At 48.6% G+C, this 22,575-nt stretch overlaps 1 protein-coding gene across 1 annotated transcript in view; it reads right to left on the bottom strand.

Moving 5' to 3' along the window:
- Sdk1 (sidekick cell adhesion molecule 1) overlaps window positions 1-22,575 on the bottom strand; it is a 961,631-nt gene that overhangs the window by 250,570 nt on the left and 688,486 nt on the right. Inside the window, exons 6-8 of the mRNA XM_050163182.1 lie at window positions 13,380-13,491; window positions 11,283-11,473; window positions 1,554-1,637 (exon numbers count right to left, since the gene is read on the bottom strand). Of these exons, the coding sequence (XP_050019139.1) occupies window positions 1,554-1,637; window positions 11,283-11,473; window positions 13,380-13,491 (387 nt within the window). The remainder of the gene's footprint in view (window positions 1-1,553; window positions 1,638-11,282; window positions 11,474-13,379; window positions 13,492-22,575) is intronic.

The raw sequence follows: 22,575 nt of genomic DNA on the forward strand, positions 1-22,575 counted from the left end.
CAGCTTCCAATAGTCAATAGTGTATAGAAGAGAGATCACGTGCCTCTTAGGAACCTGCTAGCATGAAAGCTAAACCAGTCTCAGTCTGGTCTGGTTTTTTTTTTTTTTTTTTGATGAGGTGCCTTTAAAGCTCATTAGCTAGCCAGGGACAGCGGGAGCACTTGCCCCTGCTTCCTGAGCTAGCTGCGGACACCTGAGCTAGCTGTCCAGGTGCTCTCGGTTTGTCCTATGGCTGGAACGTCACGGGCAATGATCAGCTACCTGACTGAACCTCAGAAAAGGAGGGAGTATCCAGCCCCAGGACATACATTAGATAAAAGCTTTTCATCCTGAACCAATTGGATAGGGAATTTAGGGCATCTTTTTTCCTGCCTTTTCTATAGGCTGAGGCTACACTTTGCAAGGTCATAAAATGAACTGCTTCCCTCTCCCTACTTGGGGTCTCCAGTGCTCTCATTATGAAGCAAGGGCCATTGTTTCTCACCAAAGCAAGGTTTCCCTCCCAGCGCTGAGTGAGTGGGGAAAACTGTGCTTATCCAGGTCCAAACAGACAGGAAAAGAGCCTTTTTCATCTATATGGGTCTTGGTAATGGATTGTCTTGTAAAATCCGTGTCTTGTGTGCATGAGTGTGTGTGTGTGTGTGTGTGTGTGTGTGTGTGTGAGAGAGAGAGAGAGAGAGAGAGAGAGAGAGAGAGAGAGAGAGAGAGAGAACATGGGGGCAGGAAGTTATCTGTAACTTCCTGTGTAACCACACAGTAAAGTCACGGACAGGGTAATGGGTACAACGAGCCACAGGAAGGAGGGACAATGACGTGTGGAACAGGAGAGCTGCCTCAGAGCTGAAAGGACAGAAAGGCAGGAAAAGTTCCCATTCCAAAAACAAACAAATAAACAAACAAAAAACCATCATGATAGGGCCCTGGCACGTGACTTAGCTGGCAGAGTGCTTGTCTCGTATGCCGGAGTCTCTTGAGTGCCATCCCCGGCACTGCATAAATCAGGTGTGGTGGCTCATACCTAGACTCCCGGCACTTGAGAGCTGAGAGGTGGACGTGGGCAGACCAGGTGCTCAAGGTCATCCTGGGCTACGCAGCAAGTTTGAGGCCAGGCTAGGTTATATAAGATTCTATCTCAAAAAATAATTAATTAATTAACTAATATTAAAAGCACCCTCCTTTTCTGTAGGTTGTATGGATGTGGCGCCCAGTCCTTATCACCTGGTGGATAAGAGAGGTCTCTTGAGAGCCACGGTCTTAGGCCCATATACTCTGGGGAACCCAGTTAATGAGGGCATCTACAGGGTCTGCTGATTCCGCTGTCTTTGGGGCAGACAAAAGGAAAGGCCTTCCTTCTCATCTTCCTTCTTCTGGAGCCCTGGATTGATCTACAGACAAGGAAGCAAGAGCTGCACAATGGCTACTTCCTTCAGCAAAGTCACAGGCTAGCTGTTGAGTCCTAGTGTCCAGTGTCCCCAGCCTTGATGGTCACTGTCCTCTCGGAAGGATTTAAAGACTCCCTCCTGAAAATCCCCATCCGGTACTCCCATACTCACCCATGGCTCGACATGGGATGTCCACAGTTTCTTCCACTTCTCCTAAAATCCGACTCTCGGGCTCAGCAGTGAAATATGGTGGCTCTTTAAACAAGGAAAAGAAAATGGCCCCTAAGTAAAGAGTGCTGTTGTCCGAATGGGAAATGTCCTCCCTGGGCACACGTTTGAACTCTTGATCCCCAGACGGTGGCACTGTGGAGGGAGGTTGTGGAACTTTTAAGAGGTGGGGCCCTACTGGAGGAAGTGAGCCCCTGCAGATGGGCCTTGAGGCTCTGTAGCCGGACCCCACTTTTGGCTTATTCTTTGCTTCCAGAGTGTGGACGCCATGTGAACGGCCAGCCTGCTGCTCTGGCCACCGTGCCTTCCATGTCTGTCAGCATTTCTTCCCCATCACGATGGACCACATCCTTCTGGACCTGTGAGACAATAGCCAACCCTTCCTCCTTTCAGCTGCCTTTGTCAGGATGTTTAATCATAACAGCAAAAAAGTGACCAACACAAGAGGATGTCAAGGACCGCAGTGGTTTCTCTCTCTCTCTCTCTCTCTCTCTCTCTCTCTCTCTCTCTCTCTCTCTCTCTCTCGTATGTGTGTGTGTGTGTGTGTGTGTGTGTGTGTGTGTGTACGTGCATGTGCAGGCCAGAGGTCAATGTCAGGTGTCTTCTTCAACGGTTCCTCTCTTTATTTTTTGAGACAGGGTCTTCACTCAGTCTGAAGTGCACCCACTTTAGCTAGACTAGGATCCTCATGTCTTACCTTCCTCCGCCCCGTCACGAAGATCACAGGTGTGCACTGCCATGCCTGGCTTTTTATTTGAAAGCTGGGGGCCTGAACTCAGGTCCTCAGAACGTGCGGCAAGTACTTTATGGACCAAGTCACCTCCCCAGTTCCAAATCTGAGATCTTACATCTTTTTTTCTAAACACATCATCACCAGTCACCACCACAATCACAAACTCAAATTTGGGGAGCAGCAGGCAAAGGAGATTTATATTCTAAGGTTCCAGAAAGCAAATTACCACTCAGGGTGATGGCTACTTCTCAGTTTATGGGATTGAAATCATGGCATATCTTAATTCACGTTTTAGAAAGGGCATCCCAAGAGCTTCGTAAAGGAACATTTACAGCACAGCACTTTATAGGCGCGTTTGTTTCCATCTCTAAACTAAACACCAATGCGAAGCATGTTGAATAGCCCATAACAAGGGGCCAGGCCCATAGCAATGAGAATGCAGCCTAGTATTTTTTTTTTTAAGTCTTAGCAGTTCTCCGCCAAAACATAAATTTAACATGACGATGGAATGCAAAACAGTGGTAATGAAGGGGTGGCGGAGGGGTGGGAGTATGGGTCCAGAGACTCTCATCCATCCTTAGCAGGGAGGGAAACTCCCGAGCAGTTCTGTTCTGTAGACGCTCCCCTTGCGTGGGCCACAGGAAACAGAGGCTGTATCAGACAATGGTTTCCTGGGACCGTAAATTCCAATATTTTCCGCAGTTTATTCAGCAGAATTCAGCAGAGGCATGGCCGGGCTCGGGGGCATTAAGGCAGCAGAGGTACTTCATTATCACGGTGACAAAGACTCTTGTGTTCACTTTCTGCGTGATAATTAATTTCTGGAGACATCTTCTTTTCATTGTAATAGTGTTAAATGTGGATAATAAGGCTTGGCGTGCCTCCTCTATTGACCACTTCTTAAAAAAATAGGGTGGGACCTAAAGTGTGTGTGTGTGGGGTGGAGATGAAAACATACCAGTTCAAAGGGAAAAAAGGACTAAAGGCTTCTGAATGGGCAGAACGTGGGTATCAACTCTGCAATTACTTGGACCTCTTGAGCAGAAGCTTCTGCCTCAGCTACTCGCCTGCACAGTGGAGACAGCTGTGGATTCACTAGGCGGGAGCAGAACCCTCCAATACGGGGGTCTAGTGTGTATAGACCGGGCGTGGAGGCATGCTGCTAATATTTAAAGCCTTCGCTTTCCTAGCTGGTCTTCGCACGCACATATTACCCGCTCAGCCGTGTCTCTCTAATCAATACTAACACTAGCAGCGCTATTTATGTTCCAACACCACGGAGGTGCAGCCTGTCAAGGACCTTACGCACAGGTCACGGCCCATATTCATCAGTGGATGCTAAAGTCAATAGCTCCCATCCTGGTCCTGATTAAAGGCATGCGAGGGCAAAGGGGGGAAATTAAGTTAAATATCAACATTTGCTCATGATTAATTACAGTTTCCATTCCCTCAGTCAAACATCCTATTTTTAGGTAACGGTGAAGTTCCAAGCCAAAAATACAGAAAAAGTTCATGTATCCTTTCCTGGGTTTACCCATGGAACTCTGTCCTCATAGGATAACAACTATAATCATCTTCATCAAAACGACTTCCCCAAGAGACGCTCCTATGCCTATTGACATTCCCTAGTAGAGGGAGGAGGCAGGTAAGGTCATTAGACCCTTAACTGAGACTTCAGCCACTACTCCCGGCACCTCCCAGCCATCTGCATGTAATTCAGCCCCAGCAGAACAGGGCCTCCTGGTTGTGGGAGGCACTAGAGTACAGAGAGTGTGGAAAGTTCATTAAAGAGGGAACTCCATATGTGTGGCGGTGGGGGCCTTGTCATCCATGCTAGAATGCGTTTTGGTGAGGTGGCTACTTTTGGGGCAACCATGGTTTTGTAAGTGATCTCTCACCCATGCCTTGAAAGTAATCCCTGTAGACTTGTAAACTCACTGGTTCGTAAAGCTAGACCTCATCCTGGTATCTGCCTTGAAGTATAGATCTTGCTTAAGTCTTCCTAGGACTAGATCAACAATCACCACACTGGTCACGCCAAGTGACCTAAACTAAGTCTGATCACCTCCAGGCTGTCATTCATGTGATCAACAGATTTGATCTTCACTGCCCCTTCAGGCTTCTGCTTGTGTGTGCGTGCACATGTGTTTAGTCCCATGCAGGGTCTTGTGTCTATATTGTACTGGAGCGCAGAATGGTCCTTCATCCTGAAGATGCTATCCACCCCTAAGCCCTGTGTCTGGTCCAGGTCTTTCATTTCAAGGATGTTATGTGAACAGATGTGCTGCATGCCACCTTGGAAGTGGCTGTCCTCCCGCCATGTAATTCCCTCCGGATGTGTCCAAGAGGACACACTTGAGAGCATATACCAGTCCCGTGGATCCCCAGCACCTCCAGGGCCACAGTGCCTTCTCCAGTGTGGTGGTTTGAATAAGAATCCCCCTCCCTATGAGCTCATGCCTTTGAATACTTGATCCCCACTTGATGGCACCGTTTGGGAAGAATTAGGAGGTGTGTTTTCGTTAGAGAAGGTGAGTCACTGAGGGCTGACTTTGAGGTTTTCAAAACCTTCATCACCTCCAATTAGTTTCTCTGTCTCATGGTTTTGGATTAGGATGTAAGCTCTCAGCTACTCCTCCAGTGCCATGGCTATCTGCCTGTCACCATGCCCCCTGTCAATGGCCTCACCCTCTGAAATTGCAAATCCCCCCAGTAAACTCTTTCTTTTATAAGTTGCCTTGGTCATGGTGTCTTTTCACAGTAATGGAAAATTTACCCAGAAACCCAGATGTCATTTATGTTCTCAGCTTCCTAGGACTGTGCAGTGGCACCTGGCCGAGGATGGAGACAGAGTCTACACAGTATCCCTGGGGACGGGCTACCTGAGGGGATGCACCTCACCTCCAGCAGAAGCCAGGCAGCTGTGGTGCACACCTCACAGCTGGGCAGATGTGCTCCCCCATTTTACCGCACCTCTCTCATGAACATGAGAAAAGCACCAGGAAACTGGGACCCTTCGGGGCAGCCTGGTGCACCTTGTTCCTGGAAGCCTGCCAGGTAGGAGAGGTGACAGGCCAGGAGTTGTCACGGTGACACAGGTTTCTTCTCTGTCACACATAAGCCACAGTCTCTCTGCAGGTCCTTCACACCAACCCAATTCAAAGAGGGCTCACAAGGGTCCTCCCCCACTCGTGACTGCTTGTTTCTACAAAGTCTGTGGGGAGGGCAGAAGGGGACATTTACTAGGCCTGCAGCTGTGAGGACTTCCAGCTGAGCCACATGGGGACACTCTGAGGACAGTCATTTAAAGCACATGCCTTTTTACCACTTCATCTTCCAAGGGCACTGGGCAAGCCTATGTCTTGGCAAATGGGAGACTTTTTGAGAGTGAGTGCCAGCTGGCACAGGTCAGTACTGGGCATTAACTAATGATAAACCGGGGATTGAAATGGACACTTCCGTCCTCAGAGATAAGATAAAGGCATCAGAAGAGTCTCATGCACTGCATGAGCCCAGAGCTAAGACAAAACCAGCAGGGGCTGAGTGCTCTACAGACAGCCCAACTGCAGTAATCAGAACCAGAGTTAGGGTCCTCCCTAGGTAGCCGCAAACTGGGACCTTGGATGAATTCCTCTACTCCAGCTCAACAGGGGCTTGAAACACAGGTTCTGGCTTGCAGAGCCAGTCCCAGTAGAGGTGGTCAATGCATACCAAGGCTGTGTTGTACAGCCCCTGGGCTTGGTAGTGGATTCAGCCTGAGTTCCAGACTTGTTAGTACATTTCCCACATTGGCTTCCCCTCCCTCTAGGAGGCCCAGTTCCTGTACTATTCTGTCACTGTACACATTGGGTGCCTTGTCCACTGTAGTGGGCAGGAAGAATGGCCTCCAAGGATATCTACACCAGATCCCCTGGAACCTACACATTCTCTATGTACCGTGATGAGCTCTGCAGAGGGGATGAAGGTCATCAATCTTAACACGGAAAGAGTGGAGAGCAGGGTTAGCTGAGCGGCCAGGTCTAATGGCGAGAGCCCTTATGGTGGAGAACTTCCTCTGTGAGGAATCAGGAGAGGCAAGAGGCCTGGCAAAGATGGAAGATGGAGGGAATGGAGGAAGGGAGGAGAAAAAAAATGGGAAGGGTGAGGAGTAGGGAGGGAGGGGAAGGAAAAGAGAAAGGAGAAAGACAGATGGTAGCAAGGGGGATGGGTAAGGGAAGGGTAGGTGCGGGGTGAAGGAGGAATCAAGGGGTGAGGGAAGAAGGAGAGAGAGGAACTAGACACTTTTATGTAGGGACATAAACACCTATTAGGTGCTCGGTGTCAGCTGCAGAATGGCTGCTCATCTGAGACACTGTATTCTAAAATAGAGTATCTGGATTTCAGAGAGATCTATATACAGGGAATTGGAATAGTTTTACAAGAAACACACAGGTCCTCTATAATGGTCACTCTGGTGGTCAACCTTCATCGTCAGCTTTAGAATCACCATGGAGACACACCTCTGGGAGTGTCTATGAGGATGCTTCCAGAAATGTTTAACTGAGGAGGGATGCACAGCCTCTCCCTACATGGGCAGCACCATTCCCTAGGCTGGACTAGATAAAAAGGAGAAAGTAAGCACCAGCGTCCATCTCTCTCTCCTTCCAGACTGTGGATGGCATGTGACCAGCTCCTCACACTCCTGCCACCATGCCTTCCCCGCCATGGTGGACTAACTGTTTCTCAGAACTGTGAGCGAAAGAAATATCCCCTTCCTTAAGTTACTGATGTCAGGGTTGTTTTTTTTTTTTTTTTTTTTTTTAATCACAACAATGAGAACAGTCACTAATGCAATCACTCTTCACTCCTAGTACCAGGGTGGGTGTGAAGGAGCTCTGTGGACACTGGAGGGTGCGGTGGGCACAGACCAGCTGTGGTTCCTGCAGGACATGCTGAATCTGTCAGTCGTGAGGGAAAGATGTACAAATATCCCCACAGTGATCCAAGGTGCTATAACTGGTAAGAGCCACTGCTCTGGTTTCATTTCTATTACTGTGATAAAATAGCCCAACAAAAAGCACCTTTGGGGAGACTGGGTCCATGTTAACTCACAGTGCCAGGCTGCAGTCCACCACAGCAGGAAGAACAGGTGGTAGAGACTTAAGACAGCCAGTTGTATCTCATCTGCAGTCAAGACCAGAAACTGTGATTGCATGCGTACTTGGAACTTGGCTTGCTTTCTCCACAGTCCAGGCTAAACGTCAAGGAACAGTGCTGGCCACTTTCAGGATGGGTCTTCCTACATCAATTAATTTGATTGAGGCAGTTCCTCACAGACATGCCCACAGGCCAAACTGCGCTAGACAGTCCCTCACTGACACTCCTTCCAGGGGCTCCTAGCTTGGGTCACATTGACAATAAGAGGTAATTATCACGGTCGCCATCCTTTATTTATCCTGAAGAAAGCACCAATGCTTCCATGGATGTCAAGAGCACCCTGGCTCTTAGTGTGGAACGAGTGTGATGTGTGCACTCACTAAAGTGATGTGTGCACTCATTAGTGTGATGTGCAGTATAGACTATGACAGAGCATGCCAACGGCACATGAAGTCATCCTTTTAGCTCTTCTGCAGTGACCTTACTCCATTGCCTCTGGGCTATTAGCCTTATCTAATACCTCCCCGTGCCAAGGATTGGGACCAAGGTCAACAACACCAACGACTCCCATTAAACTTGGTTAAAAGTGCAGCCAGAAGCGAGCCCTAAAGCCTACACTTAGGCCTTCCTGTCACATACCTTGCTACCATGTGCCAATTGCTACAGAGTATAGCTAAGACTCTTACAGTGACGTCTGGGAGGTTCTCAAGGGACACCTAGTCTCAATGACAGGCAAACTTGCCAGAAGATGAAGGGTGGACATCCAAGGTCAGTCACAGACAGTTGCTCAAAGCCCGAGACACAGCCAAGTCTAGGGTGTGCCTCCACCAAAGTCGGCCATGGTCAATCCGTGGTCTAGAGTGGCACTGGCTGGGCACAGCACAGTAAAGCCCACAGTCCACCAGCAGAATCGGGGGTAGGGCTTTTCCTTGATAGCCTCACCAGCATTTCCCATCCACCATGGTAGGCAAATTTGGTTTCTATTCCCAGAAGATGCCACCAAGAAGGAGAAGCTGGTGGTTCAGTGGGAAGTCGTGCACCACAGGGAGGCAGGGGCCATGTGACACAGCAGCGTCTGAGCGTCAGAACAGTGGTGTAGTGTCTCACCAGCTAGGTCAGGAGTAGAAGAGGTCAGGCATTGGGACCACACAGCAGGACAACTGAGCAGTGAGGAGGTAGGGGACAGGGCTCCGGGATCTGCAGGGTGGGCACCAGGCACCTCCAGGGATCAGAGCTTGGATTCCTGTTTAGACCACAGGAATTGAGCAATCCAAGTAGAAGCTGACAGGCAGCGTAAACAGCCGCCGCCGCCTGTCTTGTCTCATCAGTGTGAGACACACGTAATTGGAAGGCGATTCCTCTCTGCTCTCATTCATCTGCATGCTCTTATCAATCGCTCGCTCCCCAGTTCTGCTGGTGACAGGCTGGGAGACTGGTCACACTTCCCCAGGATCCCTTCCCGATGGGGCGGCCAGGCTTGGGAACAATCTCTGAGCCCTTTGAATCAGCAGAGATACTTTCTTCAGGGTTTCTCCAGTGTGACCCAACCACAAAGTTCCACCTGTCACAACTTCTAAACAAAAGGGGCTTCAAATCAATCTTTTTGAGATATGAAGCCTTGAGGCTGACAGGCGACTCTGGGGTAAGCTTGCCGCAAAAGCACGGGGGCCTGAGCTTGCACCCTTGGCATACATGTAAAAAGATGGGCATGCTATCGTGCCCCTATAACTCTAGCACTGGCGAATGGAGTAGGAAGAGACAGGAGGAGCCCTGGAGCCTGATGGACAGCCAGTCTAGATGAATTGCTTAATAAGGTTCAGTGAGAGACCCTCCCTACCTCAAAGCACAAGGCAGATGGGCTGGAGGTGGCTCAGGGGTTAAGAGCGTGTTAACTAACACACCAGGGTTCAGTCCCAAGCACCCACATCAGGAGGCTCACACTTGTCTCTGACTCCAGATCTAGGGGATCTGACACTCTCTTCAGACTTATGCAGGCAGGTTTACACACACACACACACACACACACACACACACCTATTTTTTTTAATCTCAAAAATGGGTTTGAGGGTGATTGAGAAAGATAGTCAATGTCAGCACATATGAATATGTGCACACACATACACACATATAAACACAGAAGAGTGGAAGTCTGTTCCTGTACCTTTATAAGTCGTAACGTGAGTTATAATGAGTGCTGAGCACAGAAACCCATTCTGCGATGAATTCGAGATCAAAGTTAGGATGATAGATTTAAATACTTAAGGAGGGAATGGTGACGGAGACAAACATTTGAGTTTATAGGGAGATAAATTTTCTCTCTTGTTTAAATTACCTTAAAATGTTTTTAACACAATACAGTCCTGTCTGCCAGAGATTTACACATCACAAATTTTAATTTTGGTTCGATCTATAATGCGCCGTGCTCAGACGGCCATAGATCAACCTCGATGGAGGTCTCTGCTGAGGATAGATGCCATCTCTACATCCATATCTAGCACTGGCAGCTGGAGCAGAGCTCAGACGCTCGGGTGGGATCAGCAGTGATTGGTGACTCTGGTCCGGGCTCAGGTTCTCTGATCACTCCCAGGACCTCTTCTGGAGGGGACTGACAGGCTGCATTTAGCAGAGTCACTCGGAGAGCATGAAGCCCTCTCCTGATGTCTAACAAAAACAAGGACACTCAGGGCAACAGCCTTCTATGCAACGCTCCTCAATGCTTGCTAATTCCACCGGAACCTAGCTGCTTTTTCTTTTCATATTTTGCAAAATGGCAAACTGCAAAATGTATTACTGAAAGAGCAATTGTTCGGAGAGGTTTTTTTTTTTTCTCTCTCCATTTTCAACCCCTTTCATTTCAGATAGGAGATGGACTCAAGCGGCCTTTGAGGTACCCTCCATCAGCAGTGCCTTCCGCTGAGGAGTACGGGTTACCAGGACCGCATCTGCAGACATTTTAGGAACAGACTGGTGACCGTGCAGGAAGCTGGGAAAATAAAATGTGGGTACTTGCCTCCCACTATAATGTGCCATGTCATAATCTAGTGATAAGCTTACAAATCCCTCAGCCACAGCTCGTCATGCTTCCATGGCTCTGATCTCCCAGTATTTAGAGAGAGACCACTCCGGTGCATTTTGTTTCACCTTTGGCCTATTTAAAAGAACATTAAGAATAAAGTCAGTGGGGGCCCAGCTAGATGGCTCAGCTGTCAAAGGTGTGCTCAGCCGAGCCTGACCATTTGAGTCTGAGTCCCAGGATACAGGGTGGGAGAAGAGAACCCCTACAAGTTATCCTGACCTCCACGTGCACCCTGTGGCATATGAGCATCCCCTCCCCAGACACGTATATACAACAAACAAACACATGAATGTAATGAAAAATAAAAGTCGGTGGGGATGGAGGAGATGGTCAAGCCGGTGCCTTGTTCACTGCAGAAGCAGGGGTACCTGCTGCACCCACATAAAAAGTCAGGCACAGCTGAAGATCATCTAGAATCCCAGCACTGGGGCTGGAGACAGCTGGATCCTGGGAACTGGCTAGCCAGCTAGCCAGATGACCAAGCTCGGAGTCCCAGTAAGAGACCCTATCTCCAGAAATAAATTGGAGGGTAGCAGAAGAGAGACACGTGGTGTCTGCCTCTGGCTTGCACATGCGTCTGCAGAGGAGGCACACACACACACACACACACACACACACACACACACACACACACACACACCAAGTCAGCTATCCTGTCTTCCTGGAGCTGTGGGTACGGAGTGCTATCTGAGGTTGCAGCCAGCACCGCTGCTGGCCTGAGCATTACCTATGATGGAAAGGAAGGCTCTGGCCCTGGCTGGCTCAAATGCGCTCCCTCGGAGTGTTGCCTCGCACACGTACAGCCCTGTGTCTGCCGACGTCGGGTTGCTGATGGTAAGGCGCCTCCCGTAGCTGTGCAGTCCGCTTGTGAGTCGAACTCCGTTTCTCTTCCAGTGCACACTCAGCTCCTCCAAGGGCCTGTGAAAGAGTGCAAGGGCGTCGGTGACCGTGGTGCTGAATCATGTAGACGGCAGTAATAATAATTTCAGGTCTTCAGCACGAGTTGACAAAGCTAATTCTAGCAGGAACCATGGCGGGTTGAACAGTGGACATTTAAAAATCAATCCAGATACAGCTGCACTCCCTCACGGCTTCCCTCAATGAGACATTATCCTCAAGGGCTATTGAGCAAGGATAGCTAATTGCGGCAGCAATGGACCGTACGTGCTAATGATTGCATTTGCCCAGGAAAAGAATGCTTAAAATAAATACTACTAGGGGACCCACAGCTACGTGGGAGGTGTGGCCATTTAAACTCCAGCCTGGAGTGAACAGGAAGTAAGCAAGCAGGGCATGCCTGGGACTACAAAAGAAAGGGACCTAGTTTTCCTTGGCTGCTCGGGGTATGGTAGAATATTATTCTAGCCAGGCAAAGATGTGTTATGTTTTTTTATGCTGCAGAATATTATTTTGACAGTATAAAGGTGAGCTACTTTTGTTTCTGCTGCGTTTATTTAATTATGTAAGTTGTGTTGCATCTGTTCACCTTGCCTGTCTAAGACACCCGATTGGTCTAAGAAAGAGCTGAATGGCCAATAGCTGGGCAAGAGGAAGGATAAGCAGGGCTGTCAGGCAAGGAGAATAAATAGGAGGAGAAGTCTAGGCTAGAAATCTAGAAAAACAGATGAAGAGAAGAACAAGAGAAGAATGAGGAGAGATACCAGTCAGACATAGAGAAGCAAGCAGTGAAAATAAGATATACAGAAGAAAGGGAATAAGCCCGAGGCCAAAGGTAAATAAAGAGAAACAGGTTAAGTTAAAGGAGTTAGCCAGAAACATGCCTAAGCTAGACAGAGCATTCACAACTAATAATAAGTCTTCCATGATTTGGGAGCTGATGGTGGCTTAAAAGAAAAAGTCTGGTACCCAGGGGCCTGGTTCATCTTTCCCCCAACAGCTTGGGTCATTGCTGCTGAGATCTCCCCAACACCAGGAGCAAAACTGAAAAGCTCCATCTACTGTAGAGGCAGTGTGAGGTTCCCACACATGTGACATTAAGTACCCCAGGATAAACGAGCCTGCTGCATTCAGGAGTGTGTGGGGCTCGTGTGCCATTCTCCATGACTGTCTCTTCACAAGAGGGTTCACACATCTGGGTTCTCTCTCTCATCTTAGTGTGTGAGTGGACATGTGTATGTAAGCGCACACGTGTGTGTGCGTGTGTGTGCATGCATGTGTATGTATGTGTAAGCTAGAGGTAGGTCAACAGGGGTGTCTTTATCACTTCCCACCTTAGCTTTTGAGTCAGGGTCTCTCACTAACCTGCAGCTTGCCATATAGGCTAGACTGGTTGACCAGCAAACCCCAGGGTTCCTCCTGTCTCTGTCCCTCCAATGCTAGGATTACAGGAGTGAGACGCCACATCCCGCTTTGACAGGGAGTCTAGGGAATTGAACTTGGATCCTCATGCTTGTGCAACAAGCGCTGTACTGACTAAGCCACCTCCCTGGCCTCTGGTACAGGTTCTGTGCCCTTTATCTGAACTGCCCAGCTATCAGAAGTACTTTGTATTTTGCACCTGTCTCCCTCTGGAGTATTTGTATATTCACAGTAAGATGGCATGAGGAGGGGACCCCAAGTCTAGATGGAAAATTCATTTGTGCTCCATCTGTTCCTTGCACACTTAGCCCAAAGGGAATCCCCTTGCCTTATTTTCAGTGCATCACTGTTTTGACTGCATCAGACGCATGAGATCAGGTTGGAATTTTCCACCGTGACTTCATGTCAAGGCTCAAAGTTCCAGATTTCGAAAGTATTTCAGGGCCTGGGTTTTCGGATGAGGGATGCCTCACCCACGTTCCCATTCCCAGAGCACACCCTGTACCTGGCGTTGGCTATGCACTCCAAGGTAGTCTCACTGGACCCCGCAACCACACTTCTGTTGCCTGGGGCAACCACGATGACAGGGGCCATGGCTTCATGGGTGTCAGTAGCTCCTGCGGCAGAGAAAACAAAACGTCCATGGAACTCACAAAGAATGGAAGGTGGGGTGACTGGGAAAAGACAGAAGAAGAATCATGCAAAACCACACCACGAGGAAGCTCAGAACCTCATGAGCCCTCGAGAGAGCCTGGAGTTTGATATTTTCACATCACCCCTGGCCTCTGTCACACTGTAGGAGAAGGAGTCTAGGCATAGCCAGTCTTGTCTGCCGGCCACCTGTCCCCAGTGGGGAAAAAGTGCAGCAGCAAGCTTTGACGGGCTTGGAATGTTCCGAAATGCTTCCTTTTATTTTCTCCCCACTGATCTAAGCATTTACTTATTGAGATCACCTGGCATACCCACTGTGGCAGTTAATCTTAATTGTCAACCTGATGAGATTTATAATCACCATGGAAACAAACCACGGGGCCTGTCTGTGACAGGGCTTCTAGGTTAGGCTGGCTGAGGTGGCGAGTCCCACACTGAATGTGAATGGTACCACCTGTGGGTTGAGGGCCCAGGCTGAAGGCAAAGGCGACAGTGAGCTGAGGACCAGCAGCCAGCCTGCTTCCCTTCTGTGGAGTTCCTGCCGCCACGGCTCCCCCACCGTGATGGGCTTTCACCCTCAAACCGTGTGTCAGAATCAAGCCTTCCTCCTATAAGTTGTCCTTGTCAGATAATTTGTCACAGCAAGGAGAAAAATAACATGCCCGCCATTTTCCATCTAGATCAACTGGACAAATACGTCACAGGTTGGGAACTCCTCTAGGCACAGAGGTCATTGGCCCTTGTGACTCCCTGGGTGACTTCGTTCAGTTATCCAAGAGTCCCGTTCTCTCTGCAGTCACACTTCCCTTTGGTTTTCTGCTACCTAAACACCCCGAGTCCATTCTCCATTTTGTGAGTATCAGACTATAAATAATTTAAGCTCACTTCTGGAGACAGGAAGGAAAAAGCTATATGCATTTTTTTCTGCTTTCCCCTAAAATATGGTTAGCATCAAAATTAAATGACCACGGCAACTTTAGTAACCATTTATTAAGGAGAAATCAAGACCAAACATTGGTAGAGCAGGGATTTTAATACGGGGTGTGGATATGAGTGGCCGGGAAGAAAAACAAATGTAAATGAGTGAGAAGGAAAATGCCCTCTTTGGATCCTCACACTGACAGCCAGCACACGGACAGTCCGGCTATGCAGAATTCGGGCTCATGGAGGGCTCTGATCCGTAGTGCCCTCACACCCATGGTGAGGGGTGGTAAAGAGGACCCTCTGACCAGCACAGGTTCTCCCAAGTGCTGTATCTGGTGCTTCTAGCTTAAGGATGGACTGGTTTTACATTAGAGGTTCATGGGAATTATAAAAAGAGGATGGGACGGCGGGACTGAGGAGTTGACTCAGTCAACAAAATACTTGTCCTGCAAGCAGAAGGACGTGAGTTTGATCTCCAGACCCATGTAGAAAAGCCAGGAATGGTGGTGGTAAGTCAGACAGCCTGGCCTTTGTGGCAGGTTCCAGGCGGAGAAACCCTGTTTTTCTTAAAAAAAAAAAAAAAAAAAAGTAGATGGTGCCTGAGTAATGACACCCCAAAGTTGTCCTCTGGATTCCACATGCATGCACACACATATGCACCTGCACACACTTGTACAAAAATGTGGAATGACAGAGTTGTATCTTCCTTTGGAAGAAGGTCTCTTTCTCTGAGATAATGAGATTAGGGCATATCTACAAAAGAGAGAGAGAGAGAGAGAGAGAGAGAGAGAGAGAGAGAGAGAGAGAGAGAGATGAACAAACAAAGTTGGCGCAAGGGAGTTGGCTCAGTCAGTAAAGTGACTGTTACACAAACATGAGGACCCTTGGGACCCCAATACCCAGTAAAAAGCTGGGTGTGTCTCTATAATCCCAGCACTGGGAAGGCAGAGACAAGAGGATCCCTGGGGGTTGCTAGCCAACTATTTGGCCAAATTGGTGAGCTCTGGTTCAGTGAGAAAACCCTGTCTCAAAACTCAGGAGATGATTAAGGAAGGTAATTAACATTACCTTCTGACTTCCACATGCACAGACACATAAGTGCATGCACACACATCCCCCTACACATATGTACAAACATATCAGCACATAACACACACACATATACAAATAACGAAAACAAAGTACTTGGTGCAGGCAGGGCCAGCAAATACATTTTCTTAATCCTATACATTGAGTTCTGATGGGAGATCTATTTTCACAGACCTCTAGGTTCCCGGGGAGCTGGCAGGAGCCCTGGCCTTCCCCAACCTCTAGGCTCCTGAAGTTCCCTCTGGGACTCCCCTGGGCATTGTCCTGCTAACACCCTTCCTTAGACACTTCAGGGATGGCTCGCCAGATGTCAGACTGTCACGAAGGCTAGAGGGTAAACTAAACACCCATCTGAGGGAGCGCCCAGCTTGTCACCTGTGAACGTCGCTGATGAGGAGAAATGACACAGGGAACTAATATTTGCAGGTGGTTATGAGGAGTGAAGGCAAGCAGCAGGGGGAAGTGAGAGGTCACTGAGCAGCCTTCTCCCTTGTCATTAGTCACTGCACAGCCGCCACAGCAGAGAGGGAGCCTGCATGCGGCGGTGGTCACCACCTGGGGAAGATGGCTCCAGCTGGAACCTCTCTTGCCGGGTCCACACAGACAGACTGAACTTTAGGCACGATTGCACAGCACTATCTTCCGAGCAGAGCAAGACCCCCTTTCCTAAGCTGTGCCTGCTTGCAAACGGGCCCAGCCTGATTTGCTGGCTGTTCAGTTCCTTCCTAGAAGAAGCAAGTGAAGAAGGCCATGGGATGCTTCTCTGAGGATCCAGTCCCTCCTCTCAGGCAGGTGTATGCAATTCTGTCCTAACTGTATATGGCCGTAGGATCTGGGAATGGGGCAGGTATATATGGGGAAGACTGGGGGGGGGAGTTTCAGTCATGCAGCCTCAGGGGAGCCTTCATCCACACTGAGTACACACCTGCTTTATGGTCACCTGAGCTCCTCCCCATCATCCCTCCCATGTTCTGTATGTGAGTTCTCAGTGTGAGCTTTGGTTTGTCATTGGGACCATCGCAGGAGGGTATAGACACTGGAAAATTCCCACCCCCCACTTGGAGAAGCATCTCCAAACAGCAGGTGAAGCTTGGTGCTATTGGGTGACAGATGAAGCGGAAGCATCCTCCCACCCTAGGCTCATAAGGATGCAGGGCATTTACTGGGCATCTTATTTTAAGTGCACATAAATTTGCTATGACAGGGCACCCTCACTCGACAGGGGTCAATGGGTTAGTGGAAGGACTTGCTCCACTCAAGGTTACCAGATGTCAGCCTGCCCTCTGTCCCATGCCCCCAATCCCTGGCTCCTGCATTCTTTCAGATGATGCTATGGTCACACAGGACACCACTGAGAGAAGAAAAGAGGAGAAAGGGATGGAGATCATAATCACAATATAGACACAAGGCCACCAGAAAGGTGAATTTGACCCTGTGCAAGCACCCATAGCGAGGTCAAAGTGAGGCTTGAGGAAATTCTGGTTGCAAAGCCCGCATGGTTACTGTTGAAACTGTAAAGCAATGCAATAAAAGGAGCATAAGAAATTGAAATCCAGACACCCCCACAGCAAGGAGAGTGCTCTTTTTTTTTTTTTTGGTTTTTCGAGACAGGGTTTCTCTGTGGTTTTGGAGCCTGTCCTGGAACTAGCTCTTGTAGACCAGGCTGGTCTCGAACTCACAGAGATCCGCCTGCCTCTGCCTCCCAAGTGCTGGGATTAAAGGCGTGCGCCACCAACACCCTGCTGAGAGTGCTCATTTTACACATTGTTCTGACGTGCTTTCTACCTGTGAAAGGATGCTTCCAATTTTATTTATTTATTGAGACAGTGTGTCTTGTGTAGCTCAGGCTGGGTTTGAACTCTGAGATGATGTGCTGGCAAACTGTGGTTGTCAACTTGACCATCTGGGAAGAAGGAACCTCAGCTGAGGATTAATCCCATCAGATTGGCCCATGGATGTGTCTATGGGTCATTTCCTTGATTTCTAGTTGATATAGGAAGGCTCAACCCACTGTGGGCAGTGCCATCCCTAGGCAGGGTCCTGTTTAGGAAAAGCAGCTGACAGTGAACGTAGGAGCAAGCCAGTGAGCAGCTTTCCTCCATGGCTCCTGCCTCTGCCCCTGCTCCAGTTTCTGCCCTGTCTTCCCTCAGTGATGGACTATGAGTGGGCCATATTAGCCGAAGAAACCCTTCTTCCCCAAATTGCTTTGGGTCATGGTGCTTACCACAGCAACAGAAAGCTAACCAGAACAGATGCCTTCAAGCTTCTGTCTACTGCCTCCACCTCTCCAGCGCTGGGATTACAGGCATGGACCAACACACCTGGTCTTATGTGGTACCGGGAGCAGAAGCCAGGATCTCAGGAATGCCAGACAAGCACTCTACCAACTGATTACGCCCCCAGCTCTACTTCAGTTTTTTTTATTTGTTTGTTTGTTTATTTGTTTGGGTTGGTTGGTTTTTTGGTTTCCCGAGACAAGGTTTCTCTATGTAACATAACAGTCCTGGTTGTCCTGGAACTAGTTCTGTTGCCCAGGCTGGCCTCGAACTCACAGAGATCCTTCTGCCTCTGCCTCCCAAGTGCTGGGATTAAAGGCGTGCACCACCACTACCTGGCTAGATTTTTAATTAAAGTATATACACACACATTTAACATAAGCTAAAATGGCAATCTCTTCTAAACCTTTTTAGGAATGTAATGCTACACATCTATTGTTAGTCTTGATTCAGCAACTTTAAACATTAATGAGAATGCTCTGTGTGACAGATGAGCCTTGAGCTCACGCCTCTTCACACATCATGTGTTCTCTGTAATTTACAGGCAGGCCATTTCTCAGATCCGCACTCAAGTGCACACCCTGGTTGCCAGGAGTGCATTGTGAATTGTGTGCGTGTGTGAAATATTTAGTGTATTTATGTATATTAAAAGGCATATGCATATATAAACTTAAATAGCATAATAGTTAATACATACACATGTGTGCACACTCCTTTTGAAAATTAAGGTGATTAGAAACTCTGGGAAAATCAAGCATCTGTATAAAATAGAAGCTCATTCACTGAATACCATGAGGTCATGACGTGGGTCATCTTTACATGGCAAAAGTAATAGGAATTCTATGCACATATCTCAATTTTCATTAATAATTACACAATCAGCAATCTGTAGTCCGACTAGAAAGATGCAACTCTGACCATGGAACAGATATGTCACTAGTTTCAATGATGGACAACTGTGGCGGACAGAAGAAAAACACAGGAACGTGGAGGCGAGCTGAAGAGAGGGGCTTTCAATCCCACAATGCAATAGGGAAAAAGAACTTGGTTCCCAGTAGGCTATGAAATAGGGGTATGTGGGTTTGGATATAACACACACACACACACACACACACACACACACACACACACACACACGTAGGCGCACATACACACAACCTTTGTGACTTTAAAATACTGTCTTTCTGTCTTTCTCTAGGAGTATGTATAGAAAGTTACAATAAGCTTTACAAAGCAGAAGTACTTTATTTCTGTCTGTCTGCCTGTCTGTCTGTCTGCCTCTCCTCCTTGAGGTGGTGGTGGGGTTGTTGAACCTAGGCCTATTGCATGCAAGGCAACAGTTCTACAACCAAGCCACACCCCCAGTACCTCACTGGAAAATTCTAGTCAAGTGCTCTACCACTGAATGCACCCTCAGCCCTTTTCCCCTTTCTATTTTCAAACAAGGTCTTACTAAGTTGCCCATTCTGGCTTTGTACTCTCCCCATAGTGAATGAGCTTCCTGCTTCTATATCCCCAAGTAGCCAAGTCTCCAAGTCTCAGTTAAACGTCTTTATTTCTGTGAGTCTAAAAGTATCTGAGATATAAGACACGTGCTCAACAAATCCTCAGTGATGTATTTATTTATTATAAATAATCAGCATTGGGGGCCACAAGAAGGCTTAGCAAGTAAAGAAGCTTGCGGTCCGTGCATAGTGACCTGAGTTCAATCCTTGCAACCCATGTTTACATTTATGTGGAAGCAGAGAATCAGCTCCACAAAGTTGTCCTCTGACCTCTATACATGTGCCATGTAGCACATGTGTCCAAACATATCACATACATGTGTGCACATGCGCACACACACATACACACAAATCATGGATTTTAATAAAACATTACTCTGTAACAAGGTGCTACTCCACCACCTTCAATGTTCTACATAACAAATCATTTTCTAAAACCCACCTACCAATGTATGAAGGCCGAAGGCAAGTAAGGAGGAGAAAGAAATTCTGTCTCATTGAGTTTCCTCTGTGAAGCTGAATATGCCACTGGCTGGTTTACAGATGTCAACATGTTCAGTGACAGCCCAGGAAGACAGCATCACCCCCTGGAGAGGTGGGAACAGTGAGGTACAAAGGGGCATGGCTTCAAATGATAGAAAAAGGTGTAAGAGATAACTTCAGAGCTTCGTCCCTGGGCTCACCTTCCAGCTCGTCAAACCTACCTGAAAAATTCTAAACCATCAGAGACCTTATCTCAAAAAGAAAATGGGGACAGCAAGACGGCTCAGTGGTGGGGTGCTTGCCTCTGAGCCTAAGGACCACCCCTGTGCCAGGGAAGTGTGTACTACCTACCCTGCCTGATTTTTTTTTCAAGCCTGGGTTTTGGGGATCAGCCTCAGGTCCCCATGCTTTCATGGCAAGCCCTTACAGATGGATACAGACTGAGCCCTCACCTCAGCCCTACACTTTTTTTTGACTCAGAGCTGTTTCCTAGGGAAAGCTCATCTTGTCTCAGTTAACCAAAAGGAAAACAGGGTAGAACACTCCTTTCCTAACCAGGTCTTTAATGGAAGGTGTCATGACAGCTTTCTCCATTGCACCTGCCTAATCTGGTCTGGGTCTAGGGGTCTGGAGGTCTGGGAGTCTGGGGGTCTGGGGGTCTGGGGGTGAGGACGGCCTCTGCAGAAGGTCACAGAAACCAGCACCCACAGATTGGACATTTCGGAAGAAGAGAGGCAAACCCTTTACTGAAGCTGCTGTGTGCTCAGGAATAACTCCTCACAGCAGGGGAACGACCCCAATCCCAGCCATCATTCCCCACATGAACTGCCTGACACTTGAAGAAGCTAAACGAGGAGAGGTTGCCGGGGTTACATTTAATTAGGAAGAATGTGTAAAGACTAGCAGAGGCTGGGGAGATGGCTCAGCTAGCAAAGTATTGCCTTGCAGGCCAGAGGACCTGAGTTTGATCCCCAGGACATGTTAAAAACAGAGTTGTAGGGTGAGCACGGGGCCAGGAAGGCAGGCAGATTCCTGGGGTTAACTGGCCAGCCGATCTAGCATACTTGATGAATTCCAGACCAATGAGAGATTCTGCCTCAAACAAACAAGGTGGAGCGCACCTTCAGAACAATAGTTAAGGGTCTCCTCTGGCCTCCACGCATGTACACATGTGCAGGTGCACATACATAGGCATACACCTGTTTGTTTGTGCACATACACACACACTCACACATGCACACACACAACAAATGTCTCAAACAGGCAAATGCAAATTTCAAGGCACTCCTAACTGCCAGGCTTCTAGGTCACTGCAGACACAGTAGGACAAATGAGAACCTCCACGTTTCTCTGTAATCAGGCACAGGGCTGCAGGCAACAGAACCAGTGTGCGGCCTGACATGTCTGGAGATGTGGGTCTTAGGAACACGGGAGGGGTTGTGTTTGGAACTTAGATCCTGGAGGATGGGAGGAACTATCAGTGTCGATTACGGACAAGGACCATGCCAGACAAGAAGGTCAGCAGACCAAAGACCTCCCCGCTGGGCACTGCTGGGTGTGATGGAGGCACAGTGAGGGACTGGCGCATCTGGAGCCCCGAGTAGACGGAAGGGAGCGTGAGATAGCTGTAGGGCTGGGCTCAGTCCCCGCCTTGCAGGGTGCCATGAGAACTGAGCACTATTCCAAATGAGGAGCCGAAGCCACCGGAAGCTTTAGGGTACAGCAATAAGCTATGAGTTTGTTTCAGACCCCAACCCTGGCAACCAGGGCATTAACTCTAATAGCGAAGGAGCTTCAGCGAGGCCAGCCAGGTGGCTGCTGAACCAGGGTAACACAGGAATATGTCAGCCAGGAAGTCTGGGTAGGCGTTAGGGGCATCGAGATTTCGGACGTTTTTAAAGGGAGAGTCTCAGCGTTTGCTGATGGATTGGCCACAGATACAGAAAACCATCATTTCTGAATAGAAAGATGTGGAGGAGGGGTGAGGTCAAGGCTAACTTGGGCTGGGGTTCTGTTGCTTTACATGAGAGGTGCCTGTTAGCCACAGAGTCAGCCTCTTGAGATGGCGGCTCACCTGTCCTCTTCTCTTCTCCACTGCCACCGCAGTTTAAGCCATCTCTCCTGACCAGGCTTCTGTTTCAGTCCCGTGTGCTCTTGGGAGGATGCTCTTTGTCTTAAGTACCAGCATTCTGGGAACACCAAGGTCTGCCTGTCCTGATGGCATGCAGTGACCTTGTGACATGCTTACCCTTGACGATGAGCCCAACCCATGCCAACTAAACAGTGCATGTGGCCAGGTGACAGCGGGACAACCCAGTCTTAGAAACAGACTCCTGCTTCATATAGCCCCTTCTGAAGCTCTGCCCACGCCACTCAGGTCTCAGAGGATTCTGAGCAAGTTTTCTCTGCCCCACAACCAAGAGGCAGGTCCCAAGAAAAGATTTTAGAGGGGCTGGGGAACAGGCTCAGTGGGTGCAGTGCTTGCTGCACAGCATAAAGACCTGGGTTTGGGTCCTCAGCACCCATGTAAAAGCCAAGTGTGGTGCCAGGTGTCTGTAACCCCCACATTGCAGAGAGGAGACAGGCAGTTACGAGCTGGCTAGTCCAGCTGAATCAGTGAGCGCTAGGTTCAGGGAAGAGAAGTCATCTCAGAAAACATGATGGAAGCAGCAGAGGCGGACATCTGAATTGACTTCTGTCCTCCACATGCATGCTCCCCCCCCCCCACAGTCTAGTGAACGCAGGCAGACCATGGCTCCTGACTTGGGTAAGT

This window comes from Alexandromys fortis, unplaced genomic scaffold (assembly GCF_014885135.2).
Source record: "Alexandromys fortis isolate MF-2015 unplaced genomic scaffold, M_Fortis_MF-2015_v1.1 scaffold_144, whole genome shotgun sequence".
NCBI lineage: Eukaryota > Metazoa > Chordata > Mammalia > Rodentia > Cricetidae > Alexandromys > Alexandromys fortis.